The sequence below is a fragment of the Rhinoderma darwinii genome, chromosome 5, assembly GCF_050947455.1.
Source record: "Rhinoderma darwinii isolate aRhiDar2 chromosome 5, aRhiDar2.hap1, whole genome shotgun sequence".
NCBI classification, from domain to species: Eukaryota; Metazoa; Chordata; class Amphibia; order Anura; family Rhinodermatidae; genus Rhinoderma; species Rhinoderma darwinii.
In genome coordinates this window covers 136,072,991-136,098,311 of record NC_134691.1, presented here as the reverse complement: position 1 = coordinate 136,098,311, position 25,321 = coordinate 136,072,991, and the positions used below count along the sequence as shown (strand labels likewise).

Here is a 25,321-nt window from a genome sequence, read left to right as displayed (position 1 = left end):
AGCAGATAGGCGCTGCAATGTAGATTACAGTAACGTTTTTATTTTTAAAAAACAAGCATTTTTGGCCAAGTTATGACCATTTTTGTATTTATGCAAATGAGGCTTGCAAAAGTACAACTGGGCATGTTGAAAAGTAAAAGTACAACTGGGCGTGTATTATGTGCGTACATCGGGGCGTTTTTACTTCTTTTACTAGCTGGGCGTTCTGACAAGAAGTATCATCCACTTCTCTTCAGAACGCCCAGCTTCTGGCAGATCACGCTGTGACGTCACTTCCCCAGGTCCTGCACCGTGTCAGACGAGCGAGGACACATCGGCACCAGAGGCTACAGATGATTCTGCAGCAGCATCAGCGTTTGCAGGTAAGTAGCTACATCGACTTACCTGCAAACGCCGATGCTGCTGCAGAATCATCTGTAGCCTCTGGTGCCGATGTGTCCTCGCTCGTCTGACACGATGCAGGACCTGGGGAAGTGACGTCACAGCGTGATCTGCCAGAAGCTGGGCGTTCTGAAGAGAAGTGGATGATACTTCTCGTCAGAACGCCCAGCTAGTAAAAGTAGTAAAAACGCCCCGATGTACGCACATAATACACGCCCAGTTGTACTTTTACTTTTCAACACGCCCAGTTGTACTTTTGCAAGCCTCATTTGCACAAATACAAAAATGGTCATATCTTGGCCAAAAATGCTCGTTTTTAAAAAATAAAAACGTTACTGTAATCTACATTGCAGCGCCTATCTCCTGCAATAGCAGATAGGGGTTGCAAAATCTGGTGACAGAGCCTCTTTAATGCTGAAGCAAGGAACAGTAAGCTCCCTGCTTCAGTATTAGTTCAGAGAGAAGGAGCAGAGGGAGCTCCTCCACTCGCCAATGATTCCCCGGGCACAGTGCTACTTAGAACGCTGTGTCCGGGGAAGCTCTTGACATCACTGTCCATATATGGACAGTGACGACTCTGGCTCCTCTGAAGCGGAATCCCCGTTGCTGACGCTATGGCAGAGGAATCCCTTCCAGGACAGTAATGTCAGGGGCTACTCCTGGAGCAGAATGCCCTGCCATAGTGTCGGCAACGGGGCTTCCGCTTTAGAGGAGCGACTGACGTCACTACTCCTGAAGCGGAATCCCCTGCCATAGCGTAGGCAACGGGGATTCCGCTTCAGAGGAGCCACTGACGTTACTGTCCATATATGGACAGTGATGTCACAGTCCATATATGAACAGTAGCATCTAGGAGCGGAATTCCCAGCCTATGCTCTGGCTGGGGATTCCACTCCTAGAGGGAGTCCCAATGGCGCTATCTACAGGGGTTAGCGCTATCTACAGGGACAGTGCTGCTATCTTCAAGGGGGTGTGGCACTATCTACATGAACACTGTGGCACTATATAGGGACACTATCTATAGCGGACACTGGCGATATCTACATGGGTACTGTGGGCACTATCTACATGGGCACTGTAGCACTATTTACATGGGCACTGCAACTAGGGTCATCTAACGGGGCATTATACTGTATGGGGCAGTTATGGGGGCATTTTGCTGTATGGGGCAGCTATGGGGGCATTATACTGTATAGGGGCATTAAACCATATGGGCAGCTGTGGGGGAATTCCACTGTATGGGGCAACTATAGGGCACTATATTGTATGGGGCAGCTATGGGGGCATTAAGCTGTATGTGGCAGCTTTGGTGTCATTAAGCTGTATGGGGGTAACTATGGGGCATTAAACTGTATGGGGCAGCTATGGGGGCATTATACTGTATGTGGCAGCTATAGGGGCATTATGCTGTATGGGAGCAGCTTTAGGGGCATTATGCTGTATGGGGGAATTTGATTTGGCATTATACTGCATGGGGGCATTTGTGTAAGCATTATACTGCATGAGGGCATCTGTGTGGGCATTATACTGTATGGGGGCATCTATGTGGGCATTTTACTGTATGGGGGCATCTATCTATGGGGGAAATATACTGTATGATGGCAGCTATGGGGTCATTAAACTGTATGGGGCATCTAGAGGGCATTATACTGTGTAAGGGCAGCTAAAGGGCACTATACTGTGTTGCTATGCGTGCCACATCGGTTGTCACTCTGTGATACTTGAAAGTTGAGAGGTATGGAGGAATCCCCGGCCAAAGAGTTGCTGATTCTCTTCCCGGGTATTCTGCTCCTGGAATATGGACAATAACATCATAGGCTCCTCTAGGGAGACCCAATGGTGCTATGTACAGTGATGAGGGTTGTAGTGCTATCTACAGGAGGGTGTGTGTGGCACTATTTACAGAGGGGTGTGTGGCACTATTTACAGGCGGCTTTGTGTGGCACAATCTACAAGGGGGCTGTGTGGCACTATCTACAAGGGGAGTGTGTGTCACTATTTACAAGGGGGTGTGTGTGGCACTTTCTACTGGGGGGCTTAGTGGCACTATCTACAGGGGACTGTGTGGCACTAACTACAAGGGGGGTGACTATAGAGGGCACTGTGGCACTATCTACAGGGGGGCTGTGTGGTACTATCTACAGGGGGTTGTGTGGCACTATCTACAAGGGGGCTGTGTGGCACTATCTACAAGGGGAGGTGTGTGGCAATAACGACAGGGGGCTGTTTGTGCCACTATATACAAGAGGGGGCTGTTCATTATGTCCCCATATAGTCTCATTAGCCTCAGTTATACAATCTGTTTTAGTCCGGCACTAACCTCTTTATTTATTTTCTTTTAATATATTGTTATGTTAACTCCCTTATATAACTATATTGCTTGTAAAATATACAAATGGTTCTATGCTCGAGTTACATAAAAGAAAATGTGATTTTTTTTTACATCTCATTGATTGCTATCTAAAGCAAACATGCAAGGGGAAGGAGCAATGTTCACTCTAAATCTTGGCAGCTCCTGAGCGGGGCAGTTAGGGAGCAGGGCAAGTCTCCATCAATGGTGGGCGATCTGATGACCAAAAGTAATACCCCCAGTAAACACTAATATAGCGACTAAATAAGAGAATAAAAAAACTTAATTTAAAATAGTTTTAATTACATTTTTAAATACTATAATATTACAAGTCCACCAATAAAATAGACAACACCAATTATAGGCATCAATGAAAGAATCCCTCATTACACCACTGTCCCTATAGATAGCGCCACACAGAGAGCCTGTAGATAGCGTCACACACATCCCCCTGTAGAACCTGCCACACAGACCGCCCTGTAAATACTGCCACACAGACCCCCCTGTAGATCCTGCCACACAGACCCCCCTGTAGATTCTGCCCCACAGACCCCCCTGTTGGTCCTGCCACACAGACCAACCCTGTAGATCGTGCCCCACAGACCCCCTTATAGATCCTGCCACACAGACCCTCCTATAGATCCTGCCCCACAGACCCCCCTGTTGGTCCTGCCACACAGACCAACCCTGTAGATCCTGCCACACAGACCCCTGTAGATCCTGCCCCACAGACCCCCTTATATATCCTGCCACACAGACCCTCCTGTAGATCCTGCCACACAGACCCTCCTGTAGATAGTGCCACACAGACCCCCCTGTAGATAGTAGTGCCACGCAGCCCCCCCTGTAGATAGTGTCACACAGCCCCCTTGTGTAGATAGTGCCACACAGACCCCTCTCCCCTTGCAAACACTGCTACACAGCCCCCTCTCCATTTGTATATAGTGCTACAGAGCCCCCACTCCCCTTGTATATAGTGCTACACAGCCCCCCTCTCCCCTTGTATATAGTGCTATTCAGCCCCCCCTCTCCCCTTGTATATAATGTTACACAGCCCCCTCTCCCCTTGTATATAGTGCTACACAGCCCCCTCTCCCTTGTATATAGTGCTACACAGCCCCCTCTCCCCTTATATATAGTGCTTCCACGCCCCTCCTCTCCCCTTGTATATAGTGCTACACAGCTCCTCTCCCCTTGTATATAGCGCTACACAGCCCCCTCCCTCCTTGTGTATATAGTGCTACACATCCCCACTCCCCTTGTATGTAGCACTACACAGCCCCACTCCTCCCCTTGTATACAGCGCTACACAGCCCCCCTCCTCACAGCTCATTAAAAAAAAAAATTGTACTTACCTTGCCCCGTTCCCGAGACAGACGGAGCGCTGCACTGCCTCTCCGGCAGGACGCATGCGCAGACCGGTGACATCATCACGCCGACCTGCGCGACTCCCAGTGCCTTATAGGCTGCAGGTGTAAAGGATCTGCCAGGCACAGCTTCTGTGTCAACGCCCATAGGTAATCAGTCTGCACCTGCTTCTATGTCTGTGAGACTGACTCCATCTTCCACCACTCAGGATGGCAGGCTTAGGAGTGGGAGAGCCTATCACAGCCTGGCCAGACGGAGCTAGCTCCCGCCCTCTGTCTATTTATACCTGCCTTTCCTGTTCCTCCTTGCTTGTGATTCTTCTCGTTTGGTTTCCTGGCCCTGCTGCAGCTTCTTGAACTATTTGTCCCTGCTTCATATTGACCCTGGCTTACTGACTACTCTCCTGCTCTGCGTTTGGTACCTCGTACACTCCTGGTTTGACTCGGCTCGTTCACCACTCTTGTTGCTCACGGTGTTGCCGTGGGCAACTGCCCCATTTCCCTTAGCTTCTGTGTACCCTTGTCTGTTTGTCTGTCATGCACTTATTGAGCGTAGGGACCGTCGCCCAGTTTACCCCGTCGCCTAGGGCGGGTCGTTGCAAGTAGGCAGGGACTGAGTGGCGGGTAGATTAGGGCTCACCTGTCTGTTTCCCTACCCCCATCATTACATAATCACAAGCCCATATACCTAGTCTACCCTGGTCCCTGACACTACTATGGACCCCTTTGAGACCCTGGCTCAGCAAATGCAGGGTCTCTCCCTACAGGTCCAGGCCCTGGCTCAGAGGGTCAACCAGCCTGATGCTACCATGGTAGTGCCCCTCACCTCACCTCTTGAACCCCACCTCAAATTGCCTGACCGGTTCTCAGGGGACCGGAAGACTTTTCTCTCCTTTCGGGAGAGTTGTAGGCTCTATTTTCGCTTAAAGCCCCACTCCTCAGGTTCTGAGAGCCAGCAGGTGGGTATAATTATGTCCCGACTCCAGGAAGGGCCCCAAGAATGGGCCTTCTCCTTGGCTCCTGACGCCCCTGAACTTTCCTCCGTTGATCTTTTCTTTTCTGCTCTCGGACTCATTTATGACGAGACTGACAAGACTGCCTTTGCCGAGAGTCAGCTGGTGACCTTACGTCAGGGTAAGAGACCTGTTGAGGAGTATTGTTCTGACTTTAGGAAGTGGTGCGTACCTTCTCGGTGGAATGACCCTGCCTTAAGGTGCCAGTTTAGGTTGGGTCTATCGAACGCCCTGAAAAACCTGCTAGTTAGCTATCCCTCTTCTGACTCCCTAGATCAGGTTATGGCTTTAGCGGTACGACTTGACCGACGTCTCAGGGAACGACAACTTGAACGTTTTTGTGTTTTCTCCTCTGACTCCCCCATGATGCCTCCCGAGGTTCCGTTGCTTTGTTCTTCCACGGAAGACTCGGAGGTACCTATGCAACTCGGGGCCTCCGTGTCCCCCCAACAACGTAGAGAATTCCGCAGGAAGAATGGTCTCTGCTTCTATTATGGGGATGACAAGCATCAAGTGAACAACTGTCCTAGGCGTAAGAATAAGCAGCCGGAAAACTTCCGCGCCTAAGTGATCATCGGGGAGGTCACTTGGGCGCACAGGTATTTCCCATAAATATGAGACGTAATAAAATCTTGCTTCCCTTTCAGGTCTCTTTTGGTGGTAGGTCTGCTACCGGAAGTGCCTTCGTGGATTCAGGGTCTTCTGCTAATATCATGTCTGTGGAATTTGCTATGTCTCTAGCTATGCCTTTGATTGATTTGCCTAAACCTGTCCCGGTAGTGGGTATCGACTCCACTCCTCTTGCTAATGGTTATTTTACACAGCATACCCCTGTTTTTGAACTCCTTGTTGGCTCCATGCATTTGGAGCAGTGCTCTGTACTGTTGATGCAGGGATTATTGTCTGATTTGGTTTTAGGCCTTCCCTGGTTGCAGTTGCATAATCCCACGTTTGACTGGAATACTGGGGATTTTACCAAATGGGGTAATGAATGCTTGACGTCATGTTTTTCTGTTAATTCTATTTCTAACCCTGAGGAGGTGAACATGCTACCTGAGTTTGTTCAGGACTTCGCTGATGTTTTCTCTAAGGAGGCCTCCGAAGTGTTACCTCCTCATAGAGAATATGATTGCGCTATCGATTTGGTACCAGGAGCTAAGCTCCCTAAGGGTAGGATATTTAATCTCTCTTGTCCCGAACGTGAAGCCATGAGGGAGTATATCCAGGAATGCCTGGCCAAGGGTTACATTCGCCCCTCTACTTCTCCGGTAGGTGCTGGCTTCTTCTTCGTAGGGAAGAAGGATGGTGGTCTTAGGCCATGCATTGACTACCGTAACTTGAATAAGGTCACTGTAAGGAACCAGTATCCCCTTCCTTTGATTCCTGATCTCTTTAATCAGGTTCAGGGGGCCCAATGGTTCTCTAAGTTTGATCTACGGGGGGCGTATAACCTTATCCGCATCAAAGAGGGGGATGAGTGGAAGACTGCGTTTAACATGCCCGAAGGTCATTTCGAATACCTCGTCATGCCCTTTGGGTTGTGTAATGCTCCCGCGGTCTTCCAGAATTTCATAAATGAGATTTTAAGAGATTACCAGGGGGTATTTCTTGTAGTATACCTTGATGACATACTTGTGTTTTCCAAGGACTGGTCCTCCCACATTGAGCATGTCAGGAAGGTGCTCCAGGTCCTTTGGGAAAACAAACTGTTTGCGAAGACTGAAAAATGTGTGTTTGGGGTGCAGGAGATACCATTTTTGGGTTAAATCCTCACTCCTCATGAATTCCGCATGGACCCCGCCAAGGTCCAGGATGTGGCGGAATGGGTCCAACCTGCCTCCCTGAAGGCGTTACAGTGCTTCCTGGGGTTCGCTAATTATTACAGATTTATTGCGAACTTCTCGGTCATCGCTAAGCCTCTTACGGATCTCACTCGCAAAGGTGCTGATCTCCTCCACTGGCCTCCTGAGGCTGTCCAGGCTTTTGAGGTCCTTAAGAAGTGCTTTATCTCGGCCCCGGTGCTGGTTCAGCCCAACCAAATGGAACCATTTATCGTGGAGGTTGACGCATCCGAGGTGGGAGTGGGGGCTGTCTTGTCCCAGGGTACCAGGTCCCTCACCCATCTCTGTCCCTGTGCCTACTTCTCCAGGAAGTTTTCGCCCACTGAGAGTAACTATGATATTGGCAACCGCGAACTCTTAGCCATTAAATGGGCATTTGAAGAGTTGTGCCACTTCCTGGAGGGGGCTAGGCACCAGGTAACGGTCCTTACCGACCACAAGAATCTGGTTTTCCTAGAATGTGCCCGGAGGCTAAACCCGAGACAAGCTCGATGGGCGTTATTTTTTACCAGATTAAACTTTTTGGTTACCTATAGGGCTGGGTCTAAAAATATTAAGGCTGATGCACTGTCGCGTAGCTTCATGGCCAGCCCTCCTTCGGAGGAAGATCCTGCTTGTATTTTGCCTCCAGGTATAATCATTTCCTCTATTGATTCTGATTTAGTCTCTGAAATTGCGGCTGATTAAGGTTCAGCTCCCGGGAACCTTCCTGAAAACAAGCTGTTTGTTCCCCTGCAATTCCGGCTAAGGGTACTTAGGGAAAAGCATGACTCCGCACTATCTGGTCATCCAGGCATCCTGGGTACCAAGCACCTCATTGCCAGAAACTATTGGTGGCCTGGGTTGCCTAAAGACGTTAAGGCCTACGTCGCCGCTTGTGAAGTTTGTGCTAGGTCCAAGGCTCCCTCCAGTACCTGGTCCATTGGAGAGGATACGGGCCTGAGGAGAGGACTTGGGTACCCGCCCGGGATGTTCACGCTGGGGTATTGGTCAGGAGGTTCCACCTTCGTTTCCCCAATAAACCAGGTAACCTAGAAAGGGTCCGGTGGCCCCTCATAAAAGGGGGGGGTACTGTAAAGGATCTGCCAGGCACAGCTTCTGTGTCAACGCCCATAGGTAATCAGTCTGCCCCTGCTTCTATGTCTGTGAGACTGACTCCATCTTCCACCACTCAGGATGGCAGGCTTAGGAGTGGGAGAGCCTATCACAGCCTGGCCAGACGGAGCTAGCTCCCGCCCTCTGTCTATTTATACCTGCCTTTCCTGTTTCTCCTTGCTTGTGATTCTTCTCGTTTGGTTTCCTGGCCCTGCTGCAGCTTCTTGAACTATTTATCCCTGGTTCATATTGACCCTGGCTTACTGACTACTCTCCTGCTCTGCGTTTGGTACCTCGTACACTCCTGGTTTGACTCGGCTTGTTCACTACTCTCCAGCTCTGCGTTCGGTACCTCGTACACTCCTGGTTTGACTCTGCTCGTTCACCACTCTTGTTGCTCACGGTGTTGCCGTGGGCAACTGCTCCATTTCCCTTAGCTTCTGTGTACCCTTGTCTGTTTGTCTGTCATGTACTTATTGAGCGTAGGGACCGTCGTCCAGTTGTACCCCGTCGCCTAGGGCGGGTCATTGCAAGTAGGCAGGGACTGAGTGGCGGGTAGATTAGGGCTCACCTGTCTGTTTCCCTACCGCCATCATTACAGCAGGCTTAACGTTGCCTGCAGCATATAGTATTCATTTGTATGTGCGTCCTGAGGACGCACATACAAGTAAAAGCGTCTGTCGCTAGCACCGGAGCACCCTCCGGTGTTAGCAACGCCAATGCATCCACCCGCCGCCCGTGAACTTTAAACTTTAGTGAGCGGGCGTACCGTGGAATGTTCGTGGCCGCACAGCTGCGCACCTTAAAGGGAGCACTGGGAAGGAGATGTCCGGAAAGGGGTTCGGAGGGGGGGGTGCCAAACTGAATCTTTGCTCTGGGTGCTGGAGAACCCAGCTAAGCCTCTGTGTGTATATATATATATATATATATATATATATATATATATACATACACAAGATAGTGTCAACCGGTCAATGTCCAAGGGCCATAAAGATGTACAAAATAGTGGCACTATATAGTTACTGGGGTTTTCTAAGATCTGAAAAGAGTTACAGGGGTTTTCTGAGATCTGAAAAAATTTGCCCAAAAGGGAGTAACATATCACTTGTCTCCGGCATACTGCACGAGAGCACTAAGGCCAGTGATTGGCTGCAGTGATAACGTGGGTATATGGCACATCATCGCAGCAGCACAGTAAACTAAGAGCAGCAGGGAGCACCGTAGTGGATGACGGGGTATTTGCCAGACAAGTAGCAGATCTTTTATTGTTTTATGACAATTTTCCTCCTTTTTGACGGTATTGGGAAAACACTTTTAAAGCCTACCTATCATTATTTTATTTATTTTTGCATAAATTAATATTAAAACATTATAAATATATACATACATGTAAAAAATATCTTAGAATTGTAAAATTACATCTTCCTCAGCTTCCAGGAGCCTATAGTTCCCCTTTAGCTACCTGCTTACTGTCTGTAAATGTTAAGAAACTTGTGAGGCTGCATTCTGTGAGATGGGATGTAACAAAACAGCACCAGGTGCCCACTTACCAATAGTAAGAACATACCAATAACTGGCATTGCTTTACAAACCTCCAGCCCTCTAGCGACACTGGACAATATATATATATATATATATATATATATATATATATATATATACATTTTGACCCCACAGCTGTTTCATAGATTTTATTTAAATTGGGCAGTGAAAATAAAAAATTTTTTTCCCAATAAGACGTAGCTTTATTGCAAAAATTTTCATTTTCTCAAAAATAAAGCAGAAAAAGAACACCAACATTTGTTAAGCAATTTCTCCCGAGTATGGCAATACCCCATATGTGGTTATAATAATATGTGGTGCCCAGCTTGTGCCACCATAACAAGAGAGCTCTCTAATTATTGTGCTGTGTTTCCCGGCTTTAGAATCACCCTACATGGTGCCCTAATCTTTTACCTGGACATTCGACGGGGCTCAGGATTGAGAGAGTACCATGCGAAATTGAGGCCTAATTTGGCGATTTACACAGAATTGGTTCACAATTGCAGAGGCTCAGATGGGAAATTATAAAGAAACCCACTTTGACCCCATTTTGGAAACGACACCCCTCAAGGCATTTATTAAGGGGTGTAGTGAGAATTTTCACCCCACAGGTCTTTTCCATAAATAAATGCGCTGCGTATGGTGCAAAGTAAAACTTAACATTTTTCATCCAGAATTGCCATTCAGTGGCAAGTATGTAGTGCCAAGCTTATGCCACAGGAGACACACATCCCAAAAATTGTTAAAAGGGTTCTCCGGGTATGGCTGTGCCATATATGTGGAAGTAAACTGCTATTTGGGCACACTGTAGGGCTCAGATGGGAGGGAGCGCCATTTGGCTTTTGGGGCGTGGATTTTTGCTTGGTGGTAGTTTTGTTTGGAGTTTTACTGGTGTTTCACTTTATAATGTGGGGGCATATGTAAGCTGGTCAGAGTACATCAGGGGCATAGTCAGGGGGCATAATAATGGGGTAAACAATAAAATGATCCATAGATGTGTGTTACGCTGTGAAGCAATAATTTCTGCACAGGCCGGTGTCGCACTGATAAACGGTGTCTTTACTTATCCCCCTTTTGGTCCACACTCCGCACCTTTGCAGTTTGGGGAATTTTGCTAGGAAGAGTTGTCCTGGTACAATACGGGCACCCTTGCTTCCAGCAGATATGTTTGGGCCCCCCCTTCCTGGCTCCCTAATTTTAGGGCCCTGATAAATCGCCTCTTGAAACAGATGAAATGTTCCCCTCTGATCTGCACAACTGCATATTTTTTATTTCCTGACTTATGGAAGCCTTAAAGGGGTTGTCCGAGTTTTTTTTTTTTTAAGTTCAGTTAGAAATACATTACACATATTAAAAATTGCATAATATACTTACCTGTGCAATCTTGCTTCTGTTCTCCGCTCTGGTTGCTTCTTCCTTCTGGTCACTTGAGCTCTGACGTCACCTTTTCAGCCGCCACCACTGTCGTGTCGTATCCCGATCACATGGTCTCGCACCAGCGAGACCTCGGATGGTACACGACACGTCACTTGTCACGTGGTGTAGATCGGCTTCTTCTGCTTCACATGCAGTAACGCGCATGCGCTGTCACTGCTGTTCTCGCAGTCCCTGCTGTTCTCGAGATAACAGCAGGGGCCGCGCATGCGCGTTACTACAGAACAAGCCGATACACACCACGTCACAAGTGACGTGTCGTGTACCCGGCAAGAATTCAAGATCAACAAAGCAGCAGAGCCGGAGCAGAGAGAGACGTGAACAATCAAGTTCCCGACGGCAGGATCTGGAAACTGGGCCACTTTGGAAAACGTAAGTATATTACAAATGTATTTATTTTTTTAACTTAAATGATTTAATGGTGTTATTAAAAATATTCTGTTATCTCGGACAACCCCTTTAACTAATTTTATTTTTTCATAGACGTAGTTATATGAGGGCTGTTTTTTTGCGGAACGAACTGTAGTTATTATACCATTTTGGGGTACATGCGACTTTTTGATCAGTTTTAATCCTATTTTTTGAGAGGCAAGGTGACCAAAAAACAGCAATTCTGCCATAGTGTTTTAGTTTTTTTTTTATACAGCGTTCACCATGCGTTATAAATTACATGTTAACTTTATTCTGCGGGTCAGTACGATTCCTGAGGTAACTAATTTATAGAACTTTTTTATGTTTTACAACTTTTTGCACAATAAAATTACTTTTGTAAAGAGAATGTATTTTTTCTGTCGCCAAGTTGTGAGAACCATAACTTTTTAATTTTTTAGTCGACGGAGCTGTATGAGGGCTTGTTTTTTTTTGCGAGACAAGCTATAGGTTTTATAGGCACCATTTTTGGATACATGCGACTTTTTGATCACTTTTTATTTCAATTTTTGTAGGGCAAAGTGACCAAAAAACAGAAATTCTGGCATTATTTTTTACGTTTTTTTTTACTATTACAGCAGGATGTCAGCTGTCAGATACAGCTGACATCTGGGGATGATGGCACCGACTCAGCTTCTGAGCCGGTGCCAAACATTTGGCATAAGTATACGACATTTTGCGGTAAGCACTGGCTTTCCATGTCGTATACTTACGACAAATGTCGGGAAGGGGTTAACTGTACCATTATTTTATGAATATTTATTTATTATTTACCGTATTTTTACTATTTGTGGTAAATTATCACTTGATGCAGGCACCTCCTACTTAATTGAAGTTCCTCTATATATATGCTGTTAAAACATGTTCATTAGCTTGAAATAGGCTCTATTGAAGAGCTGAAATGTTGCAATTTTGATTGAGTGCTGCCTGATTTGTGTATATATATATATATATATATATATATATATATACGGTGAAGTATTTGATCCCTTGCTGATTTTGTAAGTTTGCCCACTGTCAAAGACATGAACAGTCTAGAATTTTTAGGCTAGGTTAATTTTACCAGTGAGAGATAGATTATATAAAGAAAAAAAAACTGAAAATCACATTGTCAAAATTATATATATTTATTTGCATTGTGCAAAGAGAAATAAGTATTTGATCCCTTTGGCAAACAAGACTTAATACTTGGTGGCAAAACCCTTGTTGGCAAGCACAGCAGTCAGACGTTTTTAGTAGTTGATGATGAGGTTTGCACACATGTTAGATGGAATTTTGGCCCACTCCTCTTTGCAGATCATCTGTAAATCATTAAGATTTCGAGGCTGTCGTTGGCAACTCGGATCTTCAGCTCCCTCCATAAGTTTTCGATGGAATTAAGGTCTGGAGACTAACTAGGCCACTCCATGACCTTAATGTGCTTCTTTTTGAGCCACTTCTTTGTTGCCTTGGCTGTATGTTTCGGGTCATTGTCGTGCTGGAAGACCCAGCCACGAGCCATTTTTAATGTCCTGGTGGAGGGAAGGAGGTTGTCACTCAGGATTTGACGGTGCATGGCTCCATCCATTCTCCCATGGATGCGGTGAAGTAGTCCTGTGCCCTTAGCAGAGAAACACCCCCAAAACATAATGTTTCCACCTCCATGCTTGACAGTGGGGATGGTGTTCTTTGGGTCATAGGCAGCATTTCTCTTCCTCCAAACACGGCGAGTTGAGTTAATGCCAAAGAGCTCAATTTTAGTCTCATCTGACCACAGCACCTTCTCAAAATCACTCTCAGAATCATCCAGATGTGCATTTGCAAACTTCAGACGGGCCTGTACATGTGCCTTCTTGAGCAGGGGGACCTTGCGGGCACTGCAGGATTTTAATCCATTACGGCGTAATGTGTTACAAATGGTTTTCTTGGTGACTGTGGTCCCAGCTGCCTTGAGATCATTAACACGTTCCCCCCGTGTAGTTTTCGGCTGAGCGCTCACCTTCCTCAAGATCAAGGATACCCCACGAGGTGAGATTTTGCATGGAGCCCCAGATCGATGTCGATTGACAGTCATTTTGTATGTCTTCCATTTTCTTACTATTGCACCAACAGTTGTCTCCTTCTCACCCAGCGTCTTACTTATGGTCTTGTAGCCCATTCCAGCCTTGTGCAGGTCTATGATCTTGTCCCTGACATCCTTAGAAAGCTCTTTGGTCTTGCCCATGTTGTAGAGGTTAGAGTCAGACTGATTAATTGAGTCTGTGGACAGGAGTCTTTTATACAGGTGACCATTTAAGACAACTGTCTTTAATGCAGGCACCTAGTTGATTTGGAGCGTGTAACTGGTCTGGAGGAGGCTGAACTCTTAATGGTTGGTAGGGGATCAAATACTTATTTGTCTGTGCACAATGCAAATAAATATATATAATTTTGACTTAGTGAATTATTATTTTTTTTTATATATAATCTATCTATCACTGGTAAAATTAACCTAGCCTAAAAATTCTAGACTATTCATGACTTTGACAGTGGGCAAACTTACAAAATCAGCAAGGGATCAAATACTTATTACCTCCACTGTATATATATGTATATATATATATATATATATATACACTACCGTTCAAAAGTTTGGGGTCAGACAATTTTGTGTTTTCCATGAAAACTCACACTTATATTTATCAAATGAGTTGCAAAATGACTAGAAAATATAGTCAAGACATTGACAAGGTTAGAAATATTGATTTTTATTTTAAATAATAATTTTCTCCTTCAAACTTTGCTTTCGTCAAAGAATGCTCCATTTGCAGCAATTACAGCATTGCAGACCTTTGGCATTCTAGCTGTTAATTTGCTGAGGTAATCGGAGGAAATTTCACCCCATGCTTTTAGAAGCCCCTCCCACAAGTTGGATTGGCTTGATGGGCACTTCTTGCGTACCATACAGTCAAGCTGCTCCTACAACAGCTCTATGGGGTTGAGATCTGGTGACTGCGCTGGCCACTCCATTACAGATAGAATACCAGCTGCCTGCGTCTTCCCTAAATAGTTCTTGCATAATTTGGAGGTGTGCTTTGGGTCATTGTCCTGTTGTAGGATGAAATTGGCTCCAATCAAGCGCTGTCCACAGGGTATGGCATGGCGTTGCAAAATGGAGTAATAGCCTTCCTTATTCAAAATCCCTTTTACCTTGTACAAATCCCCCACTTTACCAGCACCAAAGCAACCGCAGACTATCACATTACCTCCACCATGCTTGACAGATGGCGTCAGGCACTCTTCCAACATCTTTTCAGTTGTTCTGCGTCTCCCAAATGTTCTTCTGTGTGATCCAAACACCTCAAACTTCGATTCGTCTGTCCATAACACTTTTTTCCAATCTTCCTCTGTCCAATGTCTGTGTGCTTTTGCCCATATTAATCTTTTCCTTTTATTAGCCAGTCTCAGATATGGCTTTTTCTAGCCATTTTGAGAGTTTAATCGAACCCACAAATGTAATGCTCCAGATTCTCAACTAGCTCAAAGGAAGGTCAGTTTTATAGCTCCTCTAAACAGAAAAACTGTTTACAGCGGTGCTAACATAATTGCACAAGGGCTTTCAAGTGTTTTCTAATCATCCATTAGCCTTCTAACACAGTTAGCAAACACAATGTACCATTAGAACACTGGAGTGATGGTTGCTGGAAATGGGCCTCTATACACCTATGTAGATATTGCATTAAAAAACAGACGTTTGCAGCTAGAATAGTCATTTAGCACATTAACAATGTATAGAGTGTATTTCTGATTAATTTAATGTTATCTTCATTGAAAAAACAGTGCTTTTCTTTCAAAAATAAGGAAATTTCTAAGTGACCCTAAACTTTTGAATGGTAGTGTGTATATATATATATATATATATATATATTTTTCCCCTTGCAGATTCATTCCAGCTGAGCAGCTGACGAGGGGGAAGGGGTTAACTGGACACAGGTGGTATAAATTAGTCAGCAGACCTCATTTTGAGCTTGCTCTTTCTGAGCTTGGTGGTTTAAGTGGCTTGTGAACTAAGTGGAGTTCTAAAACCGGATTGTGTTGCTGTACTTCTGTATTGTGTTGCTGTATTTCTGTGTTTGTGAATCTGTTTTGATTGCTAGCAAATAGAAGATAGCAAAAACTCACACAATTTAAACAAAAAAAATTTAATTTGAAGCCCCAGTAAGTACTCTTTTACTTCTTTTTCTTTGACAATTGTTCGCTGTTTTGGTGTAACTTGGATAATGGATAGCAAGATTGGAGGTTTTCTTCAGTGCACAGTTTGTCATATGTATACACGACTGGAGCCGGAGTTCCAGGGTGAATATCTCTGTGGCAGATGTGAGCATGTTGTTCACCTGGAAGCTCGCATTAGAGATCTGGAGGAGCAAAATGCAACACTGAGGACGATAGACAATCTTGAGCGAAGCATGCTGCTCACGGAGCATGCAGTTAGTGGGTTAGAACTGGAGGGTGAAGACATGGGTGAGCAGGATCAGGTAAGTAGCTGGGTTAATGTAGTTAGGGGCAGTAGAAAGGGGTCAAAGACAAGGAAGGCCGATCCGGTTTCTGGCATTCCAAGCAAAATTGCCAGGTTGGGTGATGATGCGAGGGTGTCAGTCTCAGAAATGGCAGCCCTAGTGGATACTGATCTCCCTAACAGCCGGGAGAACAGCCCAGCTAGTAGTCGGCGGGATGGTAATGCAGGTAAGCCAAGACAATTGATAGTTGTAGGGGATTCTATAATCAGGAAGACGGATAGAATAATTTGTCGCCAAGACCGCCTCAACCGAATGGTTTGCTGTCTCCCTGGTGCCAGGGTTCGGCATGTGGTGGAACGGGTGGACAAATTGCTGGGAGGGGCTGGTGATGATCCAGCTGTTGTGGTCCATGTCGGTACCAATGACAGAATAAATGGTAGGTGGAGGAGCCTTAAGAATAATTTTAAAGAACTAGGCTACAAGCTGAAGAGAAGGACCTCCAAGGTTGTATTCTCAGGAATACTGCCTGTGCCATGCGCATCACAGGAAAGACAGCGGGAGCTCAGGGAGTTAAATGCATGGCTTAAGTCTTGGTGTAGAGGAGAAGGATTTGGGTTCCTAGAGCACTGGGCTGACTTTTCATTGGGGTACAAACTGTATTCTGCAGATGATTTGCACCTAAATGGAAGGGGGTCCGCTGTGCTGGGGGAGAGAATTCTAGCTGGGGTGGTGGAGTATTTAAACTAGGGCTGAGGAGGGAGGTCAATGTAGAAAAAAAAGGGGTAGCCAGGTTAGAGAGGGGTCAGACTATATTGGTGGGGGGAGAGACAGACGGTGGGGAGAGGACTATGCAACAAGATAAGGAGATCCTTTCGTTACAAAACAGCAGTGAAAATAAAAAGGCCCAAATGTCAAATAATCACATTTCTGATAGTGAAATTGAAACATTTAAAGGCAAGTTAAAGTGTATGTTCACAAATGGCAGAAGTCTAGCAAGCAAAATGGGGGAGCTGGAGGCCTTAATACTGGAAGAAGATATAGATATAGTTGGTGTTGCTGAAACATGGCTGGACTCTTCACATGACTGGGCTGTAAATCTACAGGGTTTTACACTGTTTCGGAAAGACAGGGCAAATAGGAAAGGTGGTGGTGTATGTCTGTATGTGAGAAGCGATATGAAGGTGAGTGTAAATGAGACATTAGAGGGTGAATACTGTGAGGAGGTTGAAACCTTGTGGGTGGAATTACAAAGGGAAGTAAACACTGAAAAAATTACTTTTGGTGTAATCTATAGACCCCCCAATATAACTGAGGAGATGGAAGGTCAAATATATAAACAGATGGAGCGGGCTGCACAGGCGGGTACTGTTGTGATAATGGGAGATTTTAATTTCCGGGATATTAATTGGTGTCATGGTTCGGCTTCAACTGCAAAGGGGAGACATTTCCTCAACCTGTTACAGGAAAATTTTATGGGCCAGTTTGTGGAAGACCCGACTAGAGGTGAAGCTCTGTTGGATCTGGTCATTTCTAATAATGCAGAGCTTGTTGGGAATGTCAATGTTCGTGAAAACCTCGGTAACAGTGATCATAATATAGTTACATTTTACCTATACTGTAAAAAACAAACGCAGGCTGGGAGGGCAAAAACATTTAATTTTAAGAAAGCCAATTTCCCCAGGATGAGGGCTGCAATTCAGGATATAGACTGGGAAGAACTAATGTCAAATAATGGGACAAATGATAAATGGGAGATTTTCAAATCTACCTTGGGTAATTATAGTGCAAAATGTATTCCTACAGGTAACAAGTATAAACGACTAAAATTAAACCCCACATGGCTTACACCTTCTGTGAAAGGGGCAATACATGACAAAAAAAGGGCATTTAAAAAATACAAATCTGAGGGTACAGCTGTAGCTTTTGTAAAATATAAAGAGCTTAATAAAATCTGTAAAAATGTAATAAAATCAGCAAAAATACAAAATGAAAGGCAGGTGGCCAAGGATAGTAAAACAAATCCTAAAAAATTCTTCAAGCATATAAATGCAAAAAAGCCAAGGTCTGAACATGTAGGACCCCTAGATAATGGTAATGGGGAGTTGGTCACAGGGGATCAAGAGAAGGCAGAGTTACTAAATGGGTTCTTCCGCTCTGTATATACAACAGAAGGAGCAGCTGATGTAGCCGGTGCCAGTGCTGTTAATATATCAGTTGATATACTGAATTGGATGAATGTAGATATGGTCCAAGCTAAATTAAATAAAATAAATGTACACAAGGCCCCGGGACCAGATAGGTTACACCCTAGAGTTCTTAAAGAGCTTAGTTCAGTTATTTCTGTCCCCCTCTTCATAATATTTAGAGAGTCTCTCATGAGTGGTATAGTGCCAAGGGACTGGCGCAGGGCAAATGTGGTGCCTATTTTCAAAAAGGGCACTAGGTCTTCGCCGGGTAATTATAGACCAGTAAGCTTAACATCAATTGTGGGGAAAATGTTTGAGGGGCTATTGAGGGACTATATACAGAATTATGTGACAATAAATAGTATTATAAGTGACAGCCAGCATGGTTTTACAAAGGACAGAAGCTGTCAAACCAACCTGATTTGTTTTTATGAAGAGGTAAGCAGAAGTCTAGACAGAGGGGCCGCTGTGGATATAGTGTTTTTGGACTTTGCAAAGGCATTTGACACTGTCCCTCATAGACATCTAATGGGTAAATTAAGGACTATAGGTTTAGAAAGTATAGTTTGTAATTGGATTGAGAATTGGCTCAAGGACCGTATCCAGAGAGTTGTGGTCAATGATTCCTACTCTGAATGGTCCCCAGTTATAAGTGGTGTACCCCAGGGTTCAGTGCTGGGACCACTATTATTCAACTTATTTATTAATGATATAGAGGATGGGATTAATAGCACTATTTCTATTTTTGCAGATGACACCAAGCTATGTAATATAGTTCAGACTATGGAAGATGTTTGTGAATTGCAGGCAGATTTAAACAAACTAAGTGTTTGGGCGTCCACTTGGCAAATGAAGTTTAATGTAGATAAATGTAAAGTTATGCATCTGGGTACCAACAACCTGCATGCATCATATGTCCTAGGGGGAGCTACACTGGGGGAGTCAATTGTTGAGAAGGATCTGGGTGTACTTGTAAATCATAAACTAAATTTCAGCATGCAGTGTCAATCAGCTGCTTCAAAGGCCAGCAAAATATTGTCGTGTATCAAAAGAGGCATGGACTCGCGGGACAGGGAGGTAATACTACCACTTTACAAAGCATTAGTGAGGCCTCATCTAGAATATGCAGTCCAGTTCTGGGCTCCAGTTCATAGAAAGGATGCCCTGGAGTTGGAAAAAATACAAAGAAGAGCAACGAAGCTAATAAGGGGCATGGAGAATCTAAGTTATGAGGAAAGATTAAAAGAACTAAACCTATTTAGCCTTGAGAAAAGACGACTAAGGGGGGACATGATTAACTTATATAAATATATGAATGGCGCATACAAAAAATATGGTGAAATCCTGTTCAATGTAAAACCCCCTCAAAAAACAAGGGGGCACTCCCTCCGTCTGGAGAAAAAAAGGTTCAACCTGCAGAGGCGACAAGCCTTCTTTACTGTGAGAACTGTGAATCTATGGAATAGCCTACCGCAGGAGCTGGTCACAGCAGGGACAGTAGATGGCTTTAAAAAAGGCTTAGATAATTTCCTAGAACAAAAAAATATTAACTGCTATGTGTAGAAATTTTTTACTTCCCCTTTCCCATCCCCTGGTTGAACTTGATGGACATGTGTCTTTTTTCAACCGTACAAACTATGTAACTATGTAACTATATATATATATATATATATATATATATATATATATATATATATATATATATATATATATATATATTGTCCAGCATCGCTAGAGGGCTGGAGGTTTGTAAAGCTATGCCAGTTATTGGTATGTTCTTACTATTGGTAAGTGGGCACCTGGTGCTGTTTTGTTACATCCCATCTCACAGAATGCAGCCTCACAAGTTTCTTAACATTTACAGACAGTATGCAGGTAGATAAAGGGGAACTATAGGCTCCTGGAAGCTGAGGAAGATGTAATTTTACAATTCTAAGATATATTACATGTATGTATATATTTATAATATTTTAATATTAATTTATGCAAAAAAAAAATAAAATAATGATATGTAGGCTTTAAAAGTGTTTTCTGATACCATCAAAAATCTGTCCAAGGAGGAAAATTGTCATAAAACAAAAGATCTGTTACTTGCCTGGCAAATCCCCCAGCATTCCAAAGCAGCCACTATGGTGCTCCCTGCTGCTGCTCTTAGTTTACTGTGCTGCAGCGATGATGTGCCATATACCCACGTTATCATTGCAGCCAATCACTGGCCTTAGTGCTCTCGTGCAGTATGCCGGAGACAAGTGATGTGTTACTCTCTTTTGGGCAAAATTTTTCAGATCTCAGAAAGCCCCTGTAACTCTTTTCAGATCTTAGAAAACCCCAGTAACTATATAGTGCCACTATTTTGTACAGAAATTAAAACTCCCATCAGCTCTCGAGGAACTTGCCAAACAAGTCTTCATATGTCCTGGAACGCTATGCAGGTGACAAGGATGGAAGGGGGATATCGGTGTTAACTATAGTCATACCTGAATATTTGTCTTTGAGTGAAGTTGCAGCACTTGTTCCAAATGTAATAATGATTTATCAGTTTCAAATTTGTTGTTTCATAATACTAACAATGCACTCAATTATTTGTAGAAAGAATGAAGAAACTTCCATATGCTCTGATGTCTTACAGTAGTGGGTTCAAGGGATTTCCAAAAAACTATGAAACTATTGTAACAAAGCACTTCCAAATACTCTACCTGGAGGAATTTTTCAATAATAAGAATTTGTATGCTCCAAAGATACAAGCTCTCTTGGTGTGGTGGCACCTGCCTGTAGTGGAGAAAGAACTTCTGGATTCCCTTCCCAATCTTAAAGTCATAGCAAGTTCTGGAGCAGGGGTGGATCATCTGGACCTAAAACTGATTACAAGTTATGGTATAATAGTCACTAACACACCACGTCTAGGAGATGATGCCACTGCAGATATGGGAATGGCTTTAATGCTGGCATCTGCCAAAAATGTAGTAGAAGGTAAGTTATTGTAGGAGTATCTAAGTGTATCGTGCCTTCTTTAGTGTGTGTGCGTGTGTGTGTATAAAAAATTCGGTTGATAAATATTTCTTGTTGCTTTTAAAAGACTATGGACACCTATGACAAGGAAAAATGTTTTTTTGTTTTTTTTTAAATAGTGGTTACCGTGAGTTAAAAAATTTGTACTAAGTTTCAGTCTGCAATCCCCTATCCTGCATTCATTTTTAGACCCCCTGCAGTTTCCAGCCTGCTTCTAGTTTTAAACTTGTCACATGTGACCGTGCTCCTCAGAGTAATACATGCTGGATATGAATCTAGGATGATGCTTCCCTCACTAGCTCTCATGTACTAGCACAGCTTCATTCCTGTACTGCTTTCCTCTTCTAAAGACAATGATACAGCCACTGTATAATCTCCTCTCTACTGTGCATAACCTGACACTGATGCTGCCTGTGTGTGAAACCTCTCCCACCTTCCCCTGCAGATTCTGCAATGTGCGCACTCCTCCCTATCTACACCATGATATGATTTTCCCCTTCCTTGAAGACTATTTTCCTCCCTGTCTGCACTCTGACAGCCTGCCCTGCTGTGTACAGCCTCCTCTCTCTCCCTTCTGGTATCTCAAACACTGTGCTACTGTGAGAGGAGGTAGAGCAGAGAGAGCAGGCGCAGACTAAATTCTGTGGAATTGTGTACCTTTAAATACTGCTATAATGCATTCCTTAGGCCCCATGCACACAACCATGCCTGTAATTACGACACGTAATTACGGCACGGCCGGCCGCAGACGGCCACCGGCAGCCGTCTGCATTTATGGGCCATAATCCCATTATAAAGTATGGGAGCCCGGTTCGTAAAATAAAAAAATAGGACATGTCCTATTTTTTACAGAAAGTTTCTACGGCACGGACACCTTCTCGTAAATATACGGGAAGGTGTCCGTCGGCCATAGAAATGAATGGGTCTGTAATTACGATCCGTAATTATGGGCGATTTTACGGTCGTGTGCATGGGGCCTTAGAGTACCATATTTTGGGTTACAGATAGGGATGTTCTTTTAAAAATTGGTATGGTCAGCCACATGTACCAAAACTAGTGCCATCAAAGTGTGGAGATGTTGCCAATAGCCATTGGTCAATACATGTCTATGCTTTTCCAACAGAAAAATAAAATAAGCCCAGTAATTTAAAGGGAAGGTGTCATGAAATTTTTTATTTTTTTCTATCTTATTGCTTTTAATATGATATGAACATAAATTTTATTTATTTGTGTTCTCGTGTTCTACTTTTTACTTTGTCCTTACTTTTACTTCCCTATGGGGGCTGCCATTTTTTTTCATCTCTATATGTGTAGATTAACGACACATACAGAGATGGAATACGGCACATACAACCCCATAGAGAATGCGAACGGGGGCCGTTCCCTTCTCTGCAGCGTACGCTGTCTGTGTGGGAACGGCGCATGCGCCGCTCCTACACAGACCGAAACGAAGCTCGTTCGCAGAGCGAAAGCCGGCGCCATTTTCATGTGGACCGGAAGCCGCTGCCGGACAGTAAGATCACAACTTCAGGCCGCGGCTTCCGGCCATATGTTCAAGGAAGCAAAGGCGCAAGGAATAGGAGCGGAGGCGGCAGCAGCGGCAGGAGCAGGTAATTTATGTTCGTGTATGTGATGTGTGTATTATGTTCGTGTATGTTCGTGTTATACTGTCTGCTGAGCACTGTATCTAATCCTCCTACACTGTGCAGTCGCTCATAAAATGGCGGCACACAGTGTAGGAGGTTTGAAGATTCAAAGCCCTCCTTCTCCTTGCACTAGCCAGAATAAGGGAGGGGGGATTGTGTGAGGACACTAGAGAGAGTGTGTCTACCCCAAATTTGCAGCATGAAGCAATGAGGTTGCTTTACCACATTGACCATACTGCAATTTTGGGAACTGCTCCCTCTAGTGACCAGCACATGGAAATGTTATAATTAGAATCTAATTTATTATATTTCCTGACTTGTGAAAAAATTAAAAAAATTAAAACAATGTGTAAACACTTAAATAATAATTGTTTAACTAAAAAAAATAAAAAAAAATTTCTAGCAACACATTCCCTTTAACTAGTACACTTTTTACCTGCATTAGTTATCAGCATATTTGGAAATAGTTGTTCTACAATTTGTCCATCCTCATGATATGCCCCAGCAATTTATTGTTATCTGTTAATTTATTATCTATTCAACTAAATATAATCCAATTAAACTCATGTTTGATCATGGGGGCTCTTTCCTGCAAATCCTAATGGATACAAAGGATTGACCATATAATCTGTTCAATACTTGAATGGAGCAATGTGGTCGGTGTTAGGCCCTAAAAAAGGCTCCATGTTTATTCTCAATTCAGGCATTAAATATTTTCTCTTACAGGGAATAGTCTATCATTTTCACCAGACACTAAAGATTTTGATTTCAACTGGGTGGGTGATGAAATCACAGAGGCCACATTGGGCATTATTGGAATGGGAAGCATTGGCTACAGCATAGCTCAGCGAGCTAAAGCTTTCAGGATGAGAATTCTCTACCACAATAGAAACAGGAGGTAAGTTTAATGTGGCTAAATAATTATTGTCTTAGTTCAACTAAGTAACCATTTAACTAATTGGCATTTAAAAGAATACAAGTAAACAAATAAAACTCATAAAAATCATTGGGGTAGGTCTGTTTTATTTCTGATTTAATCATGTATATGTAGACAAGCAACAGAATATTCTTCGATGTGTACAACCACATGCAGGTCTCTGATGGGTTCCTAATACCAGTAATCCATCGCTGAGGGCTTGCCACAAGGCTACTGTGGTGCGGGAAGCTGCATGGAATTCCAGTTGTGTCGAAAGCCAGCTGGAAATCTGCATTTCATTCGGTTGGGTAGGTGCTGGTGCTGTGGTGGGGAGAGGTGGTATGACTTCCTTAGTGTGATACTATATGACTGCTATGGGGCAGATGTAAGAGGCCAGCACAGCACTTAAATGGTTACTAACTTTTGACCAAACTTTGCATAAATCAATAGTAAAAGCGAATAAAAGAAACTTTGTGACATATTTTATTAGAGAAACATTAGTCTCTCTCTACTTATCATGCTCCCCCCTTAACTGTTCACTCACTCTTAATTTACTGCTTTTTCTATCCTCTTAAGACAAAATGGACTGTTATCTAACGAAAAGATCAGGTTACAGCTGCCCATAGAAGTTGAGGGGGGGGGCAAAGTGTGAGAGAGAAGTAAAGATACACACAGATGCTGCAGTAGCTTCCTAGTAAGTGTTATATCTCACCCCAGAGATGGGTTCACAGCTACAATACTACTATATTATGTCCTCTATGTTGCTTCTGCTTTTATACATAGGAGAGCAGGATTCCCCTCTTCTCTCTTTTTTCAAAGTATGGAAGGCATGATAGGAATTAGACTTCATCCACTAGATGAGGGATAAATTAGAATTAGAGAGAGAGCCTGCCGAGGGGAACACCACTAAAAAAAAAAATCAGGCTACAAGACATATAATAGCCAGAAATAGTTATTATAATTATTCCTCATGTACACACATATGCTTCCTAGGGTTACAGTGGCTGTGCTTGCTCAACTTCCGACCCATCCACCTCCCTACAGCTCCATTGAGTTGTATGGACGGCACCAGGGCATGCATAGTAGCAACCCTGGAGTCATTAAACATAGCTGTCAACCGCATGTAGCCTAAAACACTGCCGATACTGCTATGGGGATTGTATATAGCAGCATCAATCAGGTCAGCAGCGCAATGACTTCATTACATCGCCGCTGGCCTGAACTATCAAGCAAAGCAGGAAGTGGAGGGAAGCGGCGGCCATAATACGGAGGTAAACGGGGAGATGGGACAACCCATTTAACTGCTTCTCCTGCTTCCGATCATATAGTCATAGTATTTCCCTGCAGATATCAATAGTGGGAAATCACTGCATATAGTTCAATTTTAGCTGTATAAATCCATATGTACCCCCTATTGGCGGCTGATGGCAGCCAGCATTTTATCATGTCATTTTATAACCGTGTGAAAGGAAGCAAGGATTTTGGAACTCTAAGGCCTCAATCACACATTGCAGATTTGGTCAATATTTTGCACCAGTATATTGGAGCCAAAATCAGGAGTGAATGCAAAAAAGAGTAGAAGTATAAATCTTTCCATTATATTTTCCATGTGTTTAGGATCCAGTTCTGTTTCGGCT

At 43.8% G+C, this 25,321-nt stretch overlaps 1 protein-coding gene across 3 annotated transcripts in view; it reads left to right on the top strand.

Annotated features, from left to right (window-relative positions):
* Nucleotides 1-25,321, top strand: part of LOC142652718 (glyoxylate/hydroxypyruvate reductase B-like) — a 55,561-nt gene that overhangs the window by 13,877 nt on the left and 16,363 nt on the right. For all 3 annotated transcript variants that reach the window (XM_075828390.1, XM_075828388.1, XM_075828389.1), the window contains 2 exons: nt 20,703-21,083; nt 23,495-23,666. In XM_075828390.1, the coding sequence (XP_075684505.1) occupies nt 20,708-21,083; nt 23,495-23,666 (548 nt within the window). In that variant the 5' untranslated portion in view covers nt 20,703-20,707. The remainder of the gene's footprint in view (nt 1-20,702; nt 21,084-23,494; nt 23,667-25,321) is intronic.